The sequence below is a fragment of the Vanessa atalanta genome, chromosome 12, assembly GCF_905147765.1.
Source record: "Vanessa atalanta chromosome 12, ilVanAtal1.2, whole genome shotgun sequence".
Classification (NCBI taxonomy): Eukaryota; Metazoa; Arthropoda; class Insecta; order Lepidoptera; family Nymphalidae; genus Vanessa; species Vanessa atalanta.
Genome location: NC_061882.1, coordinates 3253291 through 3276376, shown reverse-complemented (window position 1 = coordinate 3276376; position 23086 = coordinate 3253291). Strand labels below are relative to the sequence as shown.

Below are 23086 nucleotides of genomic sequence, written 5' to 3'. Positions count from 1 at the left end.
AAAATATACTTATTTTATTTGCACTATTGTTTCAAGTATTGACACTATTCGTATTATCTTATCTTTTATTTCAGTTTCGTGTAGGACTTCCTACATGCTGGTTTATAAGTATTTATTCAGGGATGTTTTGATTTATAGCAAAACATATTATCTGATATTATTTAAAATAAAACATACCACAGGGAGTTAAATTACTACACGTTAAATGGCAAAATGTGTCTTAAGGATTAAAAAACAAATTGCATAAATGAACACATTGCACCAAACACATAAAAACCAGAATATTTTTCTTTTCTGGTATCGACGGGAAAAAACTGTCAAAAGACCCTTAACCTATTACTACCCTAATTTATTTATTTCCATCGATTTTTTTAAAGAATATATTTGGCACTTCCGGATATTTTAGGCTGTAATTTCATATCATATTTCCGGTGACGTCATACTGCCATTACATTCATTCACATCTAAAAATAATTGTCTTACTGAAGCGTTAAATAGGCAATGCCTGGTAATCAATCCATAACTTAAAAATTAATAATATGATAGGACTTATGCTAATGGTTGATCTTTATCCATAATAATTGATAACTACGTCGTAATATTACTGAGATTAGATTTTATAATACATGTCTATTATTATTGATATCAATGAATTATGATTAAAAATATAAACCACCAGTGGATTAATCCAATTTAAAACTGGCATCTTAAACTTTGTAATCGAATACATTCGTCTGAATATTATTAATAATGTTTAAAGAAAGTAAACAAAACATGAACTTTATTCAAGTAGGCTCGTATATGCATATTTAAATAATCGGTTTACGCTACTTACGTTTGTACGTTTTAGCAAATGGCAAAGCTATCCGTTTAGAATGAACATTCTTCAGAGAAATACTGAGGAAGCATCTCAGTATTTACTTATTTGATTAAAGCAAATTTATCTTGATAATATTATAATAATAAAAGCCAAATTAATTAAATTTTGCGTAATATTATGATATGCCCTTCCTTGGCCAAGGTTCTTAATTCCATACACCTACACCAGCCTACTGGTTATGTATTTGTTAATCACGAAATCATTGAATCTTTTGAGTTGGAGTATAATAAGGCTTATCAAAAATTACACATTTTGTGAGCCCTAAAGAACTGTTCAAGAAAATGCAGGTGTAAAATAAACAAATTATAGTCTACGTAAAGCTACTCTCAAAATATAGGTTCGTTAGTGGGATATAATTCAGGATCTGACAAACTTAGGACAGCAAAACCAGTACTATTATCCTACTCGGGAATAATGTCAGCCGTCTTGGTACAATTCGATCAGTACTGACGACTAGTTTATTTGTTTCTGTTATACGTTTTTTAATATCTTATATGTAAATAAAGTTATATGGAAAGTCGAAAAATGCACTAATAATAAATGTGCTATGAAAAAAAATAATAAAACACGTAAATAATCCACACATTATAGGAGAAAAGTGTCAAAATTTTAGTACAATATGCCAATAAAGAGTAGATAGTATATAAATTATCAACCGAGCAGGTAATATATACAGTAATAACATAGCGTCCATACATATAGTAATAATGTATAGTAAGTACATAGCGAAATTCGACGTTATATGTTGTGTGGGTGGACGCCACAATACCTTTATTACTTTAAAGTAGTACAGACACTAAAAATATTCCATAAACCCCGGAAAAGTTGACTGGGCTAGTCAACACAAGTTTAAACACAAGCCCACAAATGAAATGGCGGTTGCTATGATTAATTGTAATTATTATTAAGTTTTAACAGTTTGTATAGTTCAATACTATGCAATAACGTAATCTATAATCTTCGACATAAACCTAATGATTTTCTCGCTGATGAATGATAGTGATTAAGAGCGCTGTAACGAGAAATGGCATCAAACGGATTTTATATTATAAACTGTAAACTCGCAATATTAAGTAAATATTTAGCTATCGGTAAATAAAGAAGAATTCGTCGTATTTAATTAGGTATATATTACGTTACTATATTTTATTAAATAACACCTAATAGATGAATAACTTTCAATGTAGGCATGAGTGGACTTATACATATATGTGTATTGGCTGAACTAGTGATAGAGAGTGTAGTAACACTCCTAACAATTTGTTCTCATGGTTAATAGCGCATTGTCGACTTAATCGACAAAAGTTAATATTTTTTACAATACCACAAAGTTTTTACAAGTTTTTTTTTAAATTTAAATATGAATATTTAGATGAAACTAATTTTCGCATGCTACTTTCCCCGCGTGTTTTTGCAGTTATAAAATATAAAAAAATAACTTATATACTATTCCAAACTATATTCTATCTCTAAGCAAGCAATTTTCATTTAGATTCGTTCAGCCGTTCCGGCGTGATTGACAGTAACAAACATCCATCCATCCAAAATTTCGCTTTTATAATATCATATATTTGACTTTACTTATTTATACTATTTCCGTCGTAGTCTGTGTTCCTAGTATAATGTTTGACCAATTAGGTCGTAGTGTAATGGAAGGAATAATTACAGTAAACAAGAAAATTGATTTGATCCCAGATTTAATTTGTTCACCTGCTTGTAACTTGCTTAAAACGATTGAAAGATAAATAGCTGTTCTCTCTTACTTAAGTATACATTATATAATAAATGTAAGGGAAATACATTCAGTTATAATATAACAACTGTTTCGCGCGGTTTCACCAACGATGTTGTCCTCTCGGCTGTCGTTGATTGGAAACGATATATTGAATAACGCACAAAGCTTTTTCCGGACTGGTCTAGATCTAGATCTTGAAACAAAGAATTATAGTAACGGTAATTTAAAATGTTTTTTTTTTCATTTTATTTAATATTTGTAGATGGCCATGCCACTAGACCACCTAATGGTGAGTGGTCGCCACCGCCTGTAGATATCGGGTCGTATGATATGAACTACCACTCGCTACCAACCTTGGGAACTAAGATGTTATGTACCTAGTGCCTGTAATTACAGTAGCTAAATCACCTTTCAAACCAGAACACAACAATACTGAGTATTTCTGTTTGGCGGTAAAATATGTGATGAGTGGGTGGTACCTATCCAGACGGGCTTGCACAAAGCCCTCTATCAGCAATGAAGCTTAATCAATGTAATTTAATCTTGTAAAACGACGTTTCAAAATTGAGTAAAGTATATTTGGATTTTGGATAAACAATCTATTCAATCAAAAGCTCTATAATTTGTACATGTGAGATTGAATTGCGACAGAGCTATATCTTCATCTATCCAGACTGTTGCCCAAAAATATTATTAAAAAAAAAGTTCGTCTGCATTCCTTTTTTAAATATATATGAAGATATTGATTGGTAATTAAAATTTTATTACGCGCTATCTGATTGTCGCTGCATTCCTTGCTTTATCGCGTCCGACGTACTTATTATAGTTATCTGTTGTCATTTAGGACTTTGATATCTGGAAACCTGTTACGAAACAATTTGCGGGTGGTATATAATCACTTAAATACTATTATAAAATAATTTATACTTTGAATATCTCTAGGATATAATCAAATGTTGCTATATTTAAAATACTTTCAATATTTTCAATAGAAGATTTTATTTAAATAAAAATAGTAAAAAGATTATTTCCAATGCTTTTCATACAGTTTTCTAATCAGCAATTTATTTTCTTATTTATTAGTGTTTAGCTATTCATGCGATAACTCTCATTAAAAGTGACGTAATGTCTTATCTAAAAATGTTAAACCAAATAATTACTGAAGTATGATGCATCATTGTGCAAGCGTCAATAACTCAAAGATGGTTGCATAAAGAATTGTATTTATTTATTGAAACATCGAGAAGCCGTAAACCTGTACTAAAGAAGGTTATTTTAAGAAACAAACTATAATTTTTTGACGCTGTGGGTGTGAAATATTATTTATTTTATAAGAATATATTTTCAAACTATAATATGGTCAAATTTAAGTAATCACAATACAATACTGACCGGGTATACGATTTTAAGAAAATAAGGAAGGTGATATACTTTATGGTGGTATACTAAGGATGGTGAAAATAAGGAGGTCACTGATTACTCGAAAAAGCCGGGTTCGATTTGAATAATGTTTTTATAATCAACGCTTTAAGTTAGAAAAAATATATAGCTTTTTCCTTAAGAGTGGAATTTCTTGTACATATGAAATAAGCTAAAGTAATTTTAATACATATTTTTTTACTTTACAAAACAAACCATTTTTTTTTTATAACTGCACCTTAATTAGTAGTCATATCAGTAGATTTTAAATAAATGGCATAATGGAAACGGTATCTCGAGAATCGTTATAATCTATGGATTGCAATTTATTATTTATTTTTATAGGAACCATATTACGAAGACGGCTAAATAAATAAATGTTGAATTGACTTATTGACTTCCACATATTTTGTATCTGAAATTACACATGTGTTAGTCACGTCTAATTTGACAGTCAATTTCCTCAACTTAAAGTATTCCTGAAGTAAATTGGAATTTCATTAACACGAAGCATGAATCATAACACAAGTATTTTTAATTCATTTCTTCGATAAACGCCGGCGCCAATATTATCAGATAAAAATTTTAAACTCACATCCGGAAAATGGTTCATCGAAATATATTTATTATAAAGAAAAATAGTGTACAGTTACCTGTAGTTACGTGTCAGAATCGTGTAAGCTTTTGACAATCAATTGGTAATCTTGGTTGACTATTCGTATGAAGTGGAGGTGTGTGCCATTAGTGACATCAGAGAAGCTTAACAATTCTGAAAATCACAGAATGAATTGGCGAGTTCTTTAACAGTGACATCATTACTCACAACAATTTATCATAAATTATAATGCTTACTTATATAAGGATATCTTCCATGCTACTTTTACTCAAAATAAATTCGAAAACAGTTTAGTCGGCAAAATTTCGTTACAATTAATGTAGAAACAATTTCATTGATTTCCATTTTAATCTAATTCAGCACCTTTGCCATTTAGAATTTATTTACCTATTGTATACATAGGTTTTACTTGGAAAAAGTAAGACAGCCAATCATCATATAAAATTTGTGTCTGTTATTAACAGAAATACATACGAGGTAGGTATGTACATAAAGTTGCGGTTGACTTGGTGAGTATCTTGTCAACAACGAACCTGTTGACCTCCTCACTACTTTGATACCGTTGGTCTAATCACTTGTGGTTTATAATGCTGGCGATGTCGCAGTTCTCGGCAGTTAAATACTAGGGAAAATCAATAAAAACTTTTGATTTTTTGTAAAGAACATAGCAGTAGTATAACGGAGTACAAGAGTTGGCAGTCCTTACCCTATGATGCCTCAGAAAGCCCTACGCCTGTTGTATCATAGTGCAATCATAGACTAGTTACGTTACTTTATCCTGCGCAGATGGCTAGTCTCCATTGAAAATGGATTTCGTGGTGGAAATCTTGTGGATCTATTTAATAAAAAATATATTTGGCTATTCTAATATTTATTTAATTTGATTGTTTTTATTCCAGGTGCGCAATGCGGGTGCAACGGTGGTAGAGGGCCGGAGGGCGGCCGGACGGGGCTCGCGCGCGCCCCTCCGCCCGCCTGCCCCGCGTAGCGACACGCGCGATGCTTATGGCAAGCGCCCTGCCCACTTTGCTCGCGGTAAGACTATATTATTTTTTTATAAAGAAAGTATAAGTTTAAAGGACATAGGTATGAAATAAAGATGCTTTCGGGGATGGTATTTTGTACAGGTCCCATTGGTTGAGTATGTACCACATACTCCATATTCTACCATCAAACGTCAACTTAAATTGCTAATCGTAATCGTAAGTAACAAATAAGTAACAGGCACAAGTTATATATAATTAATAACTTATATTCAGGATATATTAACTTTGCGAAGTCGAAAACTAGCTGTTATTGGTTTACCATTCCTGCCCAATGCATTACATTACAAACATTATTGTGAATAAAATACCTACATAACATGTTGGTGCCGTGTTAGCAGAAGCAAGGCATATTTATCTACAAATGAAGACCGACACAATAAGAAACTAATCAGGTAGATATTTTAAATAATTAAAAAACAATATTTGATATTTCGAGAAAAATCGTATGAATGAAATTATTTATTTAAAGTTCAACAATAAAATATACTTTTTATATTCTATGTAACAAAAATGACCTCGATCAACTTTTGTTTGATATTTCCATTAAGAAACAAATAAATATCTCTATATCTCTGATAGAACATGTTAAAAGCATCAAGAGAAACATTTAATTGATATATTTTAATATTAGTTTGTTGTTTCTTTCCTCATGTGAGAGAACAGTATCGCCTGCTCCAATTATGTATAATGGCTTTATAATGGATGCGGCGTTAATTTAAAGCATTAGCGATGTTTTTATTTTAAATTTGGAGAACTTAATTATAAGACATAAAATGTTTAGATCGTATTATTAAAAAGTCAATTTAATTACATAATTATTATGACATTAATTTTATTTCGCCACTCTTGAAATGCGTTATATATTTGCCGTTTAACTTTTTATCGCGTACGACAGAGATATTTCAACAAACTAGCAAGTAAAATAAACACCTATGTTACACTAGGGAGCGTGATTCCCGTGGCAGTATAGCGCCGGCCGTTAGCAGCTCGAGTCGTCTATAAAAAAAAATAATCTGTCCATGGCACGTCCGTCATTGTAAAAGCGCGCGCCTTTTCTTCGAAGACTGAAAAGACGCGGAATGAATTTAAAAACTTATAAAAGTGATACGATAATTTTATAGCAATAATTATATTATATTAAAAATCAATGTGTTAAAATGTCGATAGATTTCGTTAGAAGTGAGTCGAAAGTGTATTGAACATCAAATGAACGGAAGTGTTAGCCTCAAATTTTATGTATGATTTATTCAAGACCTTGGATAAATTTACTTTTGCTCATAGCAATTAAAATGGTAAGTATTTTAATAATTTACGTGTTTAGTTAAACGTTTACTGCAAGATGCTTAAATTATGTATGATAAGAAACGTTTTACGATACCTTACATCGTAATATTAATTCGATTAGTTTAATCATATTCTACAGAACAAAATATACTTCTAGTTGCCAGTGTTGTTTTCACGTATTCGCGAGTCATCAAAAAACGAGAAAATAATAATTTAAAGCATTTTTTTTTATATTTGTAACATGTGATATTATTATAAGTTCGTATATATTCTTTTTGCATGTAGTTAAATATACCAAATTTTATATAGATTATAATTTAATTTAAATTATAAGCTAGAAAATTATTAATAGAAATATTATTACTCTTAACATACTCGAATTCGTTTAATATCGCTGGTAAGAAGTACAACCTATAGATAATTATTAAAGAACGATCAGTAGACGATTTAAACAACATAATGTGATAAATTCTTATACATAAAATATACGATTCATTTCCGGTTTCTATACAATAAATCGACTTTATTCTAAATAGGTATTTAATTCGGTTTATAATTGTTTCAGACAAACAATTTGTAAGGTAATTTATTTAAATGTTTATTCAATGTTATAATGTAACTTTGCATTATCAATTACAATGACATTCTAAAACGTAGCTTTATTTTCAAATCGGTCTCTTTTTTACATATATGGGATATGAATATCATTCTTAAAATAGATAGCTAAACATCAAAAAACTGCAAAACAAATACATACAAAAACTTAGAACTCCGTATTCAAAATAGTGTCGCAAGTTTCGATCGAGTTAAATCTGAGCAACATTCGATTTTCGAAATCGAACACTTTTGATTAAAGAAAAATATAAAAATAAAACTTATGTAACCATAGACATTCTAAAACTGGTATACTAACACTGGGAAATTAATGAGTTGTAACATTTAATAGACAAAACGTACATATAATAAGTATAAGCATTGAATATAAACTTGTAATATTTCACGCATCTCTTCAATAATGTCAAACATTTTAAATAACATTAACAAAGTGAACGTCTCTGTACCATAAATCAGAAGCGGTAATAGCTCAACATTAAGTGTCGGCTAGGTCCTATGTGGCAGGCTAGCTTGAACGTTTGAATTATCCTACTACACGTACATTACTAACGTAACTATTGATATACTATCTACATTATAACACAATTTTGGTTCCGTATATTTTTTTTCGGAATTAAAAGCCTATGTCACAAACTGGGCCCTCAACTATTACTCAGATTTAAATCAACCGATTGCTTACTTGTATACTAAATTAGATCAAATACCTGATTGAAATTAATTCGCAAATATTGATGTCAAGTCATCTTCATAAAAACGCGTCCATGTCAATATGTATTGTAATTTTAATTCTATACTCATCATTAACACGAGAAACGTATGTCTCATTTATCTCTATCGACAAAACTCGTAAGTAGACTACATGTATGGCCTCCACAATTGACACAAAATAACCAGAACGGTATCTTCGCTTACCCACCCTTTGATAACTAGTAATATCACATTTGTTGCTAAAATGTTACATTTTAAAACTCTTGTTAATAAAGCAATCGTTTTGACAATAAATCAATTATAATGCTTACACTAATTGAATCACATTTGCACATAAATCTATTAGTGATCGTTTAAAAACTAACCTTTAACCGGACACGTAGAACAATGAACCAATTCATTGACCCTGAGTGTGTTACGCGCGATATTGCCTACTACGTAGCTGTTATGGCTTCGTTCATATGCAATTTGTTAAACAATTTTGCTTTTAGTTGTTTTTGAAATTATTCCTTATTAAAATCCCAGAATTATATTACCTATAATGTATTCGAAATACTTTTATTGTAATATTTAGTATTCAATTTCATTTAATAAAGGTAACATTTTGATGATTACTTTTATAAAAACTTATGTTAAAAAAAAAAAAAAACAATTTACTTAAAAAATTATGATTTATATTACACATTTTATGACTCTACATACATCTTAAAGTTCTTACAGATAATTTATTGGTTGGACATTTATAACTAATTTAAATTAATCTTTAATTCAATTTATCCATAATTCAATTAGCAATATCGTACAATCTAAAGATCAAGCTGAATGTCTTGTCTGTTTATAAATGACAGGGCTGAGCTTCTTTATGTACTATAACGTTAAATATAATTTATATATTTAATCTATCAAAGATCGTGTGATACAAAGTTACAAAATAGTTTCGAGAATTTAAATTTCCGTTGCGCGTTTTCGCTGAAATATAGGAAATTCCTTTAGTTTGATTGTAATTTCCACCCGTTCATTTTCAAAATAGGTAGGCAGACTGACAAGTGGCCCGCCTGATATTAACCATCCCTATATGTACCATTACGACCTCCGTGGTCGAGTAGTGTGTTCACCGGTTTTCATGGGTACGCCACTCCGAGGTCTCGGGTTCGATTCCCGGCCGAGTCAATGTAGAAAAAGATCATTACTTTTCTATGTTGTCTCGGGTCTGGGTGTTTGTGGTAGCGTCGTTACTTCTAATTACCATAACACAAGTGCTTTAGCTACTTACATTGGGATCAGAGTAATGTATGTGATGTTGTTCAATATTGTCCAATATGCGCCACCGACCTTGGACACTATGTGGCCATGATCCTTGTACCCGTAGTTACACTCTAAACTGGGAACACAACAATACTAACTATTGCTGTTTGACCATAGAGAATATTATGAGAGGCTTCCACAAACCCTGATGGGTAAAGTAAATGTTTTCATTTTATTACCCTACCTGTTTAATACAATTTGAATATGTTATTTAAAAAACATTAAAAAACAACATTAACTTATGATGAAGAGATGAATTACATTTTTATCAAGCGCTAAGACTTGATCAGCAGTAGACATCTTTATCAGAACAAAACAAGTGATTTATTGAAGGCTTACACAAGTAAGTCGTTACCATTTTCTTTGTCCTTTCCGTTGCCGATTGAGGAAGTAACCAAATTTTACACAACATTATATAGTCTTTTGTTTACGACTTTGCCACTTGAACATATAGTTACCAATATTCCTTTCGATAAATGGAGAAAAAAATGATTCAAATCAATCAAATTATTTATTGCATTGCAAATTACAATAAGAAAAAGGTTTTTTTCGCTAATATTATCAAAACATTTTTGTTATTTTATTTTATATACCATCGATAGAAAATATACGTATTATATATGTAATAACAAACGAAAATTCATAGGTACATAACTGTTGGTGAATAGTAAAACATAATCCTTGTAACGAAATACCCATTCAGATGACCATTACCAACTCAACCTGGGCAAGGTTTAATATTCTCGTTAATAACGGTTTATTAACTGCCTTTATGGTTTTAAGTTAATGTGCTATAACTTGCCGCATCATTAAACTCAACCATTCAATGATATGTAATATAAAAATAAACATATCGAGCAAATCTTTCAACGATCTAAATAAGCATATAAGAATATGTATATGCTTCTTTAATTCCTTTTCTTAATTAATTTTATATTAGCATGGATTTATATCTATTAGGTTTTTAAACAGAACGTTTGTCATTTGATCTATGAAACTGTTTGTGTCTTAATAATAAATATATATAGTTATATGACAAACAAGTTATATAACCGAGTCATATTATATAAAAATATACAATACAAAGGTACGTACGTTAAATTAATTGAAAGAGAAATAGGTATATATATATTTTTAATTAAATTTAATTCATCAACACGCATCATTCGGTACTATAATAAAAATAAAAAGTATAATAAAAAGCTGAAGAGTTTTCGTTTGAAAACATTTCTATAACCAAAGAAACTGAACTGAAGAAACTATTTGGTCTGGCCAAATAAAAAAAACACGTTGAATTAGTTACCCCGTCTCTTAAGAAAGTTTCCATAGGCATTATATCTTCGTACTTAGCAACTATATACGTCAACCTCCAGCATTCGTTATGTGTATGAAACGGGCATCTAATTAAAAACAAATTTATCGCTATTATTCTTTAAGGTCATTGCTAGCCAACAAATAAAGGACGATTATGATAACAAGTTAAAATACTACCGCGGTAAATGTTGCACGTCCTACAAGAACAAAACCTGGACCGATAACAGTATCTTTAAATGGAAATCGAATCTGTATGCAAATTAAATCAAGTTTTATAAAAATGTAGGGGTTCGTTACATATATAACTTTCTTAAATTTAAATTTAGAACGCGAATGTCGTAGTCAACTGACTATAATTATTTGTAGTAACTTTTAGCGACGGATTTTTTTTTAATAGCCAGTACGAGGGAAGTACTATATTCCTCGTAAAGCTCGGTATCGAGTAATTAGGCTAGGACGTATAATTATCACTCAATAATTATTTGGCTGGTAATTGAAAATTACAATCGTTGGCCGATCACGATTTTGGATTTATGAGTGGCAAACAATTTTAATTACATTCAAAGCAGTGATGGAATCTATATCTAATTATAGACTCACCATATTTGATATTCGATAATTGAAAATAACGATAATGTCACACTAAATAAATTAATATTATCATTGAATAACTTTGTCTATTAAATAATATTAATAAACAAAAAGCATTTAAAATTTTAATATCATTATGTTTTTACGTCAGAATTTGACAGCAGTAATAGGTCGTAATAACAAGTACCCATACTATATAAATGACACTAAATAATATGTATTTAGATAGATAAGAATAAACGAATTTTCCTCGCAGATTCTTCACAAACATCTTATCACATTGATCACTATGTCCTAACTATAATTTATTTGCCACTGTTAAAAAATTCTTAAAAAATATCCTATTAAATAAGTCAAATGTATCATATGCTGGAATTCATAGATTATATTATAGTTTGGAATTCTATAAATATTTCTATAAAGACATTTTAAACTGGCGCGCCCGCTGGCTAAATGTTTGCTAGTGCTGGTAAGTACGAATAGATGAAACAAATAGATACGAACGAACGCTCGCTATAATTTAATAACAAACACTTAAAATCCTTAAGCGCGATAAATATTATATCTTACTTTTATCATTATGATTTTTTTACACTTCTATATTGATTAATTGTTAACTAGAAATTTTATTAAATAATTGCAATAATTTGTTAAATAATTGAAACTAGTTTTTTTTTTTCTATACAAGCTCTCTATAAAGTAACTAATTCACGCCTAAATATTCAACTGAGCTGTAATATTTAAATATTTGTATTTGGCAACAACCAAATACCCTTTTCTAAGTTCACCTGTTGTTAAGATTGGATCAAATCTTGGAATTAAATTTTAAACCAGTTCCTGTAACTGATTGAGCTAAATTTTGCGTATGATTTTGGTGTTCACAATAATACAATCTAGTATACTACTTCAAATTTATATTTTTTATTTGACAATCTGTATTTATAAATAAGCAAAAAACAAAACAGTTCAGTACCTTTTGCCTCGCTGTCAAACAAAACCCTTTGTTAAAAACGTGCTCGAAATTTTGCAAGGATGTTTTTTTGAAATTATCAATAATGATTATAACGTGAAATTTCGACCACCGACAAATGTCAAGATTTGAACACAGGTGAGATTTTTTATTATAATTTAATTATTAATTTAACAGACAGCTGTTATTGCTATATATGCAGATAATTTTACACGGCTTACCATGGCATTAATGGCCATCGTACACCACATTTATAACAACCTCCACGTAAAATGAATGTCCGTCTTTATGACTTGCAATTTATACCGTGTGTATCAAATGAAGTTTACGTCGCTTCCTTATTGATATTTGAAAAATATTATTGACGATGATAATCGAAATTTTATAACCTATGAAATACACATAAATTTCTTTAACATAGTGAAATATGTTTTGTTATTTATTAAACAGACACTTATACCTATATCATATAATTTTGACATGATATTTATAATATTTTACGGAAAAATGTTTGTCCCAGTACAAGCGGATACATCACGCGAGACTGATCATTAAAGAAAAGGGTTAAAACCCCATATATGATTACTAGTCCGAAGTCTCAGTAGAAGAATCAATTTGTATAATATTTTTAAAGCAGCATTATAATGTTTCACATCAAACAACATTTTTCTTACTGCAGCTTTTAGTTCATTAGCATGGTACAGATATTCGGTAACCGAAACACAAATGATAAATTCCGGTTATAATTATTACGGATCAAACCTCGACAATAATTACAATCATATATTTCTATTTATACTGAAATTAAGCACATTAAAATTATAAAATAATTCTTAGACAAACTACAAAATAAAAAAAAGAATACTTTTAATAATACGTTGTAAAAATATATTCCAATATAAAAAATTGCAAAGGAGCAAAGATCAACGAGTAAACATTTCCTTATCTTAGTCGTTTATCAAATCAGGTAGTTTCACACAGTTGTTAAACTACTAGCATATACTAGTATGAACTAAACGCAACCACGATAGCTTCATTCACTCCTGACCGACCTCCAATGTCATTATCATGACTGATCATATGATTTGTCAAACGAGAAATCGACCAATTTATAGCCCTAACGTGTAACGTTGACAATACAACGTAATGACTACGAGGTAAGTGACATGCGGAAATTGAAAATTGTTTCCTTAAGTATTTGTATTATATGGTATTTATATCAATGGCGAACTCTCCCCTATATAAAACAGAAGTATATAAGCTTTATTCCTTTTGTATAGTTATATGAATATAATTCAATAACATATTACCATATATAAAATAAAAGTAATAATTTCCTCAGAATTTCAATAGGTATTTATTGATAGATAGTTAAAAAGCTCAGAAAATTCCGAGGTGAGAAGAACCGATGCATGAAACTCAGCCTGGTATATTTTTAAATATAATTATCATTAAACAATATTATTTTAATTAAATAAGTAGTCATCGGAAGTATATATATTCCAATATTTTGGTAATTACGGACAGATATATGAACCATTCCAAAGCGAAAATTAATCTTTTAAGAATTTTCTTTTAATCCCTAAAATTTCTAGTTATACTATAAATATTTGCCTATTAAAGGCACTAAATATAGTTTATTGTAGAAATCTTATTTTTAATATATCATTTCCTGAAACAAAACACTATTGTCGATCATAAAACGCAAAAGAAATTACCTATTAAATTAAAAGCAATAAAATGATTAAGCGCCGTTGCCGCGATTGATACACCATATTAAATAATATATTTATGTTTCTGATACTGAAATTCCACAGATAATAATTCGATTTATTTGGCAGAATTTGACACACCCGCTCTTATCATCGTGATAATGATATATGGTAACATTGCATAATAATAAAAAAAAACATAAACGACTTTGAAAGAAACCGAATATTAATTAAAAAAATTGATTTTTATTAAAATGTTTTAAATTTACTATAATATAACAGATACAAGGAAACAGAAGAAAACGATGCTTTTCAAATTTTTATTATATAGAATATTACACAACGTGATAAGAACACAAAACTCTCATAGAATTTACATGTCGACGCAGTACATTAACGCCAACATTTAGGTTTGATTTACCCCACCACCGCTATAGGTGGTTGTGGCTTATAAATTATGGATGGGTTGAGAAGCAGTGGATTTACTTTTATTTTAATTTGTTAAGACATATATATACAAATGACATTTTATTACATAGCAAAAATACTTGGAAATTAATGGAATTATTATCATATTATATCGTACGTCATTAACTGTTATTATTTTATAAATGAATATTATTTTATCTTTTATTATAAGATAATTTGATAATTTTTACAATACAAATATTTATAATACTGAATTGCGGAAAAATACAAGTAGCCAAACGCTTAAATTTATTATTAATCGGCGTCTGGGACCATTATCTCGTCTGCATTCCTACATAATCAATAAATATTCATTCTTATCTTATTGCGGAAAATTGTATTTATTAATAACATAAAAGATTTTTCAAATAACTGAAAGCAAAAAAGGGATTTAAAAGCTTAATAAAAAGCTACTTCAGTCTCTAGAATGTATAGGTTGAAAAATAACACTTCATTTAACACTGACTGACGGACTGTATTCATGTTCACATTGAAATACTGAATTCGTTCTTGTTCTAGTATTGAAATTAAAAGTAATCTAAAAGACATAACAGGCTGACTTAGTCGGAAAGTTTATGAAATGTGAGTCTGCTTTTACACCATACACACAGTTTTTTATTTACTTGATTTAACACGCCTTGCGGACAGAACACCACCAGCTTAATCGAATAATTAAGGTTTAGATGCGGAGATTTTACGTATTCAACTATCGTTAATCTATTATAAGTATGTCTCGATCTCGTTTATAGAAAACATCATGAGAAAACAAAGATTAAATTATGCCAAATTTACATCACTAACTAATATGTTCCCAACATTCTGCGGAAACGAGACATTTCCGAATCGCTGTTGCTGAAATAAGTTCGACGAGTACATTAATAATAATTAAAATCAAATAAGCTTATTTACTATATGTTAAGTTAGTCAAAACAAAAACCTACCGTAAAATGTGACATCAACTCCATATATAAACATAAGCTGTATATAACTAACAATATGTAATGTAACGCAGCAATATCCACACTAATCAAACATTAGAATAAATAGATACACAGACCACACAGCGATTGCAATAATCAACGCTAATGTCTCGTCACTCGAATACAAATGTTATTAATTGCAATTAGCTGATTTTAAATCTGTGTTCATCATTCAATTGTAGTCTGGTGAACTAAATGGAAGAGTGGATAAATTCAATTCCTTCAAAATAAAATGAATTTGGGTTATTCAAGACGATTGGATTAAAGTGGCAATTTTTTCAGAACCGATTTTAAGCAGAGTTTACGAGATTTCAGTCAAACGACATTTATACGAGATGAAAGAACTTTTTTCGTATTTTTTTTTGTAATCATCTCCAACCATGTGTTTATAGCATTATGTAATGTAATAAGATCGCAACGAATGTTACACCGAAAGCAATTCATACAAGACAACGGCCAACTCTAAACGGTACACAATACGAAGAAAGCAATAATGCGGGTGTCCACTAACATGTTAACATTCCATACAATGTTTGTTAAAGCCCTTATCGTGTGTAAACAGGAAATCGATCTCAAACCGCCCGCAAGGTGTCTAGACAAATGTTTTACGTACACCATTGAGTTGGACGCTTGTTTGTCAAACGTTTTACCAAATATTGGGATGACACGGTCCCTTTGGATTACGGGAAGCGTCTCTGTCAATAATATGTTATTGAGTAAATTTGGGGTAAACATTACCCATTCATCTTCTTTATAGGTAATTTAAAGGTCAAAGTCGATACAAGACTGAACATTTACAGTTTTTTATAGCCTCGACCACTATAAAATATATGCACATAATATTGTTGTGTTCTAATTTGAAGGGGGGAGTGTTACTAACTACACGAGCATATAACATCTCAGCTCTTGACGTTGTTGGTGTATTGGCGAAGTAAGGATTAGTTAATATTTCTAACTGCGCCAATGGCTATTTTCGGTGGTCACCACTTACCATTATATGGCCTATTGATCCGTTTACCTACCTGTATTATAAAAGATAATAATAGATTATTTATTAATTACACCACAACTCTTTTCAGAGCCGCGTGGTATAATATGTTTAAAAACTTCTCTTCAAAGGGAAGACTTTACTTACTTACTTAACTTTTATAAATTCTATAAACATTTATACTTTTTTTCAATATGCTATAGGTATATGTTGCAAGTCAATGATCTTAAAATAACAACGGCTATATTTCATATGTTTATCAAAAACGACATTTAAATTATTCCTGTCAACCATTTCATTCGTGCACTGTTAAAAAATAAAAAACCTTAAAGCTTATAGCGTAATCCTTAAAGGACACCGCGTAACGTCTGGATAGATTGCAATGTCACATAAATCAATTTCAATTTCTTAACGATAAATACCCTTGTTTCGCATTCACACAACTTTTGTTTGTTATACATCGTTTTGTTTTATTTATTTCTTTGTTACTTTACTGTTTACGATTCCAGTTTACTGTTACGATAGTAATAAATTTTAGATGAGGTATTTTTAGCACATTTTCGTTTTTTTTTTTCATTCTCGTTAAGCAATAAAGAAATTACCATACATTATTTATATGTATATAGATAGAGTATTGAACTACATAATAGCTAAAGTAAACAAGCCAACTATATTATCTTAGTATGTGTGAGAACTCCACTGGACACTCGCCGCACGTCATACTACTTCATTAGTGTGCGTGTACTGTAGTGGTCAACAGTTGGCCACTATTTTTCGACGTGTTTTCTGCTTTGACAAATAAACAAATAATCAAAAAATAAAGGAAAATAGTGAAAAATATTTTTAAAATATTTCTTTCTGTTGTTATGTCTATAAATACATAAAAAGGTTGATAATTTTAAATATACGATTTAAAAAACAACTTATTATATTTTTGTTCGGTATATCATGCTACTCATATAACGCTAATTTATCCCGTGAACACTTCCTTATTAGAAACTCCCTTAAAGCACAATAATCCTTAACGCGCAACGTTGCTCTTTATAAGCTACTTCTTTAATATATTTATTTTACCGAAGTATATTAAATATCGTTTATGCGGACACCAAACATTTACGATCCATATACTCATGTAATCTATTTACAAGGCGATCAGCCTCATGTAACAATGTTCTTATTGACTTTAAGTTTTACAGGTTGAATTATCGAATTCCATTAACAAAAATGTATTAGTAACGCTTTCACTCATTATAGGAAAGAGTGCAAGTTGATATAAATGTTAATAAATTATAATATAGATAAGAAGAACGCATACAATCGCCTCCATTATTCAAAGTTTACTTTAAGCTGTGATGTACGTTTATTGATTCATTGTCGGTGTTTCAAACAGGGTTGGCGATTTAGGTAGGTATCTACCTACACTCGATTAAAATTTTACACGAAAAACTTATTTTACTTCCGTGTCTTGTATGTATATAAGTATATATATTAAATAAAAACAAACTGCGGGTAATAATAATTTATTAAATTATATTTAGAGATGTTTTTAATTATTTTATTAATATTTTTAAATATACCTATAAACTTCAAATAGTTTTTGCAAAAAAAAAATTAAACATAAATAATATAAAACTATATGAATTATAGAAAAAAAAAACACGCCGTACAAAAGATTACTTGTACCTCATTAGCTTGTACCTTTTGGATTTTCTACCTGACACGAATACACAGTTATTACGTAAAATAATAGGCTTCAAGACTGAATCAATAATGATGTTATCTTTATTATATTTAGAAACAATTAATGAACTTACAAACATTGTTTTTTTCAAAGTATTAAACAAAAAGAAAAAGAAAATATCAAAACATAAGCTTCTACATTAACTAGATGAAAACATCTTAATAAATAATTAATAAAAAATAATGTAAAAATATAAGGATACCATGTTTTGTACCTTGTGCTCTATTGTGGCAGCCCTAGGGAGGGCGGTAAGGAAATGAGATAAAGGGCATATATTTCTCGATTAATCCCGATACACATAATTCAATGTCATCGGCCTATGTTTGAATATTTAATATATGACTCACATAATATCTTAGAGATGGACAATTATACATACAGTTATGTGCGCTAAACACAACGATTTATAAGATATTTTACTATAAATGAAAACGAGAATTTATTGTTAAGTTGGAGTTAGTACACAAATATTGATACATTAAATTATTCTACAGGATTTGAGCAGTGTTACGTGGTCACAGGATTTTGGCAATCAATGCCAACGAATAGAATAATTATAGGGAATCCTAGACATGGCCAACGTTGGCCAAACACACAGGCCAACGTATATTAAGGGAAGGCATGACTATAGCCTCTTCGGGTGATATTATAACAGACTAGCGTATGTTCAAATTTTATTAATTAATTATATATTTTTAAATAGAGAGTTAATTATAAATTTATTCAATATAATGACTGTAATTTATAAATCTAAGGCTCGTATTAAGATATGAAAAAATGCTAGCAATTGCATAACTGTATATACATATGTCCAAACCAATCACATCATATTAAAAATCGCAAAAAATCGATTACACCACACACCTTCATGTCTCTTAAATACGGATTATTACGCGCGCGCATGTTTGACGTACAATTATTCACGCTGCAAGGATCCGTCTATCAGGATATTTAAGTTATTAACTTTGCAAGTAGGGTTGCCTTCACTGAAATAATTAAGCTTCTTTTACATATAAGCTTGAATGTTTTTACAGAATATTGTGTTATTAATATTTATTTTTTTGGTAACTGTAAATATGCCTCTCCTGGTACTTAATTAATCTTAAATAAGCTATTACTATAGGGAATTATATTCAAACAATTATTTTTTTAAAATGATGTAAGTTTGACTTTCATTTGGCCTTTAATGGTTTTTATTTTGTACATACATTGAAATATAAATACCTACTCCATTATATGAGGAAATTACGCGTATACTAACTAACACACACGTACATTACGCGCTAAGTTCTAATTCTTCAGCATAATTAATAACAGTTTTTGATTCCTTGCTAATAATTAATGATTTTATTATTATTAAATGTATTCTATTTTTTTTCCTACTACATACAAGTCACTCAAAAATTTAAATGTGTAATTTAAGCCGAAGAAACCCGAATGTTAGGCAGCCCTGTTTGCATGAGCTTAAAGAGTGACGTCCAATTTCGGTTACCGATTTCGATTACTCGTGTCTCAGTTGCTTAACCCGACGCTTAAATAATTCAATTTCACACAAGAGTAAAAGAAAGTTGGATAAAATGTTGATTGCGAACCGAAAGCAAATCGCAGAAGCAAAAATAATGTTTTTTTTTTTTCTTTAATTAAGGAGATATATAAGCGAAATCAGAGCCGTACAAGGAACGAAAGAACTGAGAAGATTAATATATATTTTGTTTTAAAAAAACTCGATACTCGAAAGAGATCACGACCCTTAAATGTCAATATGGGATATGCGACATGGCCCCAAGAATTGTAATATTTAATGGATATATGCATAAAAATAGATCACGTCGATACGCTGTTTTGATTCGGGATTCGAGGCGGATTACAACTTTTTACGATCGGGTCGAGCATCGAATGTCAAATTTGCTTCTTTAAAAGAAGATGTACTGAGAGTTTATACCTTAAAACAAAGAAACACTTTCATATAAATACTTCGACTACAAAGTATCGCAACAATATAAGTTAGGAATAATGGACTTTAAATTAAATCAACAGTAAAATAAATCACTCCCACATTTACAATCTATCTACAAACGTTTATAAAATTATAATATGATAAAGTGACATCAAGTCACAATAACAATTGTCACAAATCGCCCGCACATAAGATAGATAACCAGATAGAAATGGCGTCAACCTTAATAAAACAAGGTATAATTCAAGTTGATGATATACGTAATTAAAAAAAATCTAGTTTTAGAATTCAGCTCTGACATATTAAATTGCGCAAATACCATATAAAAAAAATGTTCTTAAAGACATTATTATACGTAGTAAATTATTTTGAATTGTATATTTTTATAAATATAAATTATAATATCGTCCTCTTGTATGTGACGATTTTCTGTCGCGATAACTAGATATTATTCTAAGTATGTGTGCAAACACAACTGTGATAAGTTTCTTCATATATTGATATCTCAAAAATTTAAACTCAAAAAAAATATTATGATCTGAAGAGCACTGGTGCCACATCGAACCGTGAAAGCAACGTGTAATAACGTACAATTTTTTTTTTTAATCGTACACACTGCTCCTTTTGCGAGCAAATTGTACTAAAGTAAACTGTGAAGGATTGGAAGTGTTGATGGACGTGTTTTCCAAACTACGCGAAAAGCCACATGAAATTGTGATTAAGGGATAAGACCGCCAAAAATATTATTAAAAATATTAAATATTAAGAAAAGAAAAAGCTGTCATGACACTTCCACTACATATTAAACTTTCAACCAGATTCATAAAAGCTTAATTTCATTATGATTGGTGTTGACAGTTTATTGATATATTGTTACCGATCTTTAATAGTTTCTCGATTTACTTACTTCTCATTCTACTTCGTTGTCAATTAATTATAAATTAAGTTTTATTAACTGATCACTGACCTTAACCTATTACCTTGTATTACATACACGATAGTCGTATCTCAGAACCCCAATACGTTTATGTATGTGGAAAAGTATTTTATACTTTTTTTCCACACTTGACCTATCTAACATCGACAATATTCGTCTGTTAATAAAAATAAAATGTATTTCAAATTGAAATTGTTATTAAAATTTTTAAATTATATTATATAGGATGACATTTATAAATATAATCTTAGATGTTTTACAAAGATAATGAATTCATTCAAAGTTATAAAAATAGTTAATACTTGCTCTAACTTAATGAGGTCATTTCTCAACGATGTTTTGAGTATTTTATGTTTTAATTCTGAACATATCAAAAGTCATCAATTTTTTTTTTTAAAAAAGCTTTTGAAAGCTTAAATTGATTATATCCAAGGAAACATAAAATTGAAATTTTCTTTTACCTAAAGCTTACTCATGAATAATAGTTTAAACGAGCTACCTAGCCTAGCGCTTCTAACAATACTCACGGCTCAGTGACCTTCGCTTTCAGGCCGGCCCCTTTCATCTTTATCTTAAGTGAATGTTGCAATATGCTTTTCGCACTCCATTATAAGTGGCAGATTCTGGTTCGGATATCCTTTCAATAAGACTGTTCTTTTTAACTTATCTTCAAAATGTCTGGAGGATATAAATATTCACACATTCGTTTACATTATTTAAAGCTAAAATTCATAGATGGCGTTGGCGATGGAAAAATGATACGTCAGTCATTAATTATGATTAAAATATGAAAGTATTACAAGGCCTTGTAGGAATAAGTTAATTACTTTTTAGTGCATATCTATAATATGTTGTATATATATATATATATATATATATCTACCAAAAACAATAATAATATTCTATATTAAAGCCTTCTCCGAAACGAGCTGCATCTCGTGGTATAAGGTGGATATGTATATGGTTTGGTGGAGTTTTTTGAGTAAGGCGTTACATAAACATGTCTCCTCATTAGTATAAAGTAATTATTTTTCTAGGTATCTAAGAGGTAACTAAGAAGGTACTAAGAAGTATATGTATGAATCTAACTAAAATTGACGTAAGCAAACAAGCGGCCATGTCGTGCATTTTGCATATAAACCATAAATAAATCCACTCGGAATAATATTATAGCTATATATTACCAACTGTATGACAAACTGAATTGTCGCACGGTAAATCATTATGTTTGACAAGTTCATTAGCAACGACAATAGATTGAAAAGGATAACACACAGGCGTGTCTGTTTATACAAAGCATTATCTAACTAAGGAGCTAAATAAGGATAATGTTGTTATTTCATAAAGTTCACGCTTTGTGTGACTTCGTTTTCAACATTTCAACATGGACATATACCTTGTTTTAGATTATCGGTTCACTAATAAACGTATACCGGGTGAATAATTATCGTTGTGTCTCTTTCTGATATTAGTAAATTGACATTAGAAATAGATAAATAAGTACATAACTGTAACGACGCTATCAAATTAACTCTATAATTTATTTTCAATCCAACGATAAAAGTGTAAAAATGTTGTCATAAGCTCGTATTAAATAAGTGACACTCTACTCTTGCGATTTACCTACCTACACGATCGTAAACCGCATAGAAAGATATATGAAGCTTGGAATGGGAAACCTCATTGGCAAATAATATTGGATAGACATATATAAGAAAAAAACAAAGAGAGTATCAATGAACAATAGCAATAATACATATACATATATGATATAATATATTTCATTAAACCCTGTAATTATAGTAATAATTAAAAAATCT

At 29.7% G+C, this 23086-nt stretch overlaps 1 protein-coding gene across 2 annotated transcripts in view; it reads left to right on the top strand.

Moving 5' to 3' along the window:
• The window catches only part of LOC125067781, a 104708-nt gene that overhangs the window by 69781 nt on the left and 11841 nt on the right, over positions 1-23086 (top strand). The window contains exon 3 of one of the 2 annotated variants that reach the window (XM_047676543.1): positions 5550-5685. In XM_047676543.1, the coding sequence (XP_047532499.1) occupies positions 5650-5685 (36 nt within the window). In that variant the 5' untranslated portion in view covers positions 5550-5649. Of the gene's footprint in view, positions 1-5549; positions 5686-6678; positions 6989-23086 lie in introns of those variants that run through there. The other variant, XM_047676542.1, reaches the window with a different exon arrangement.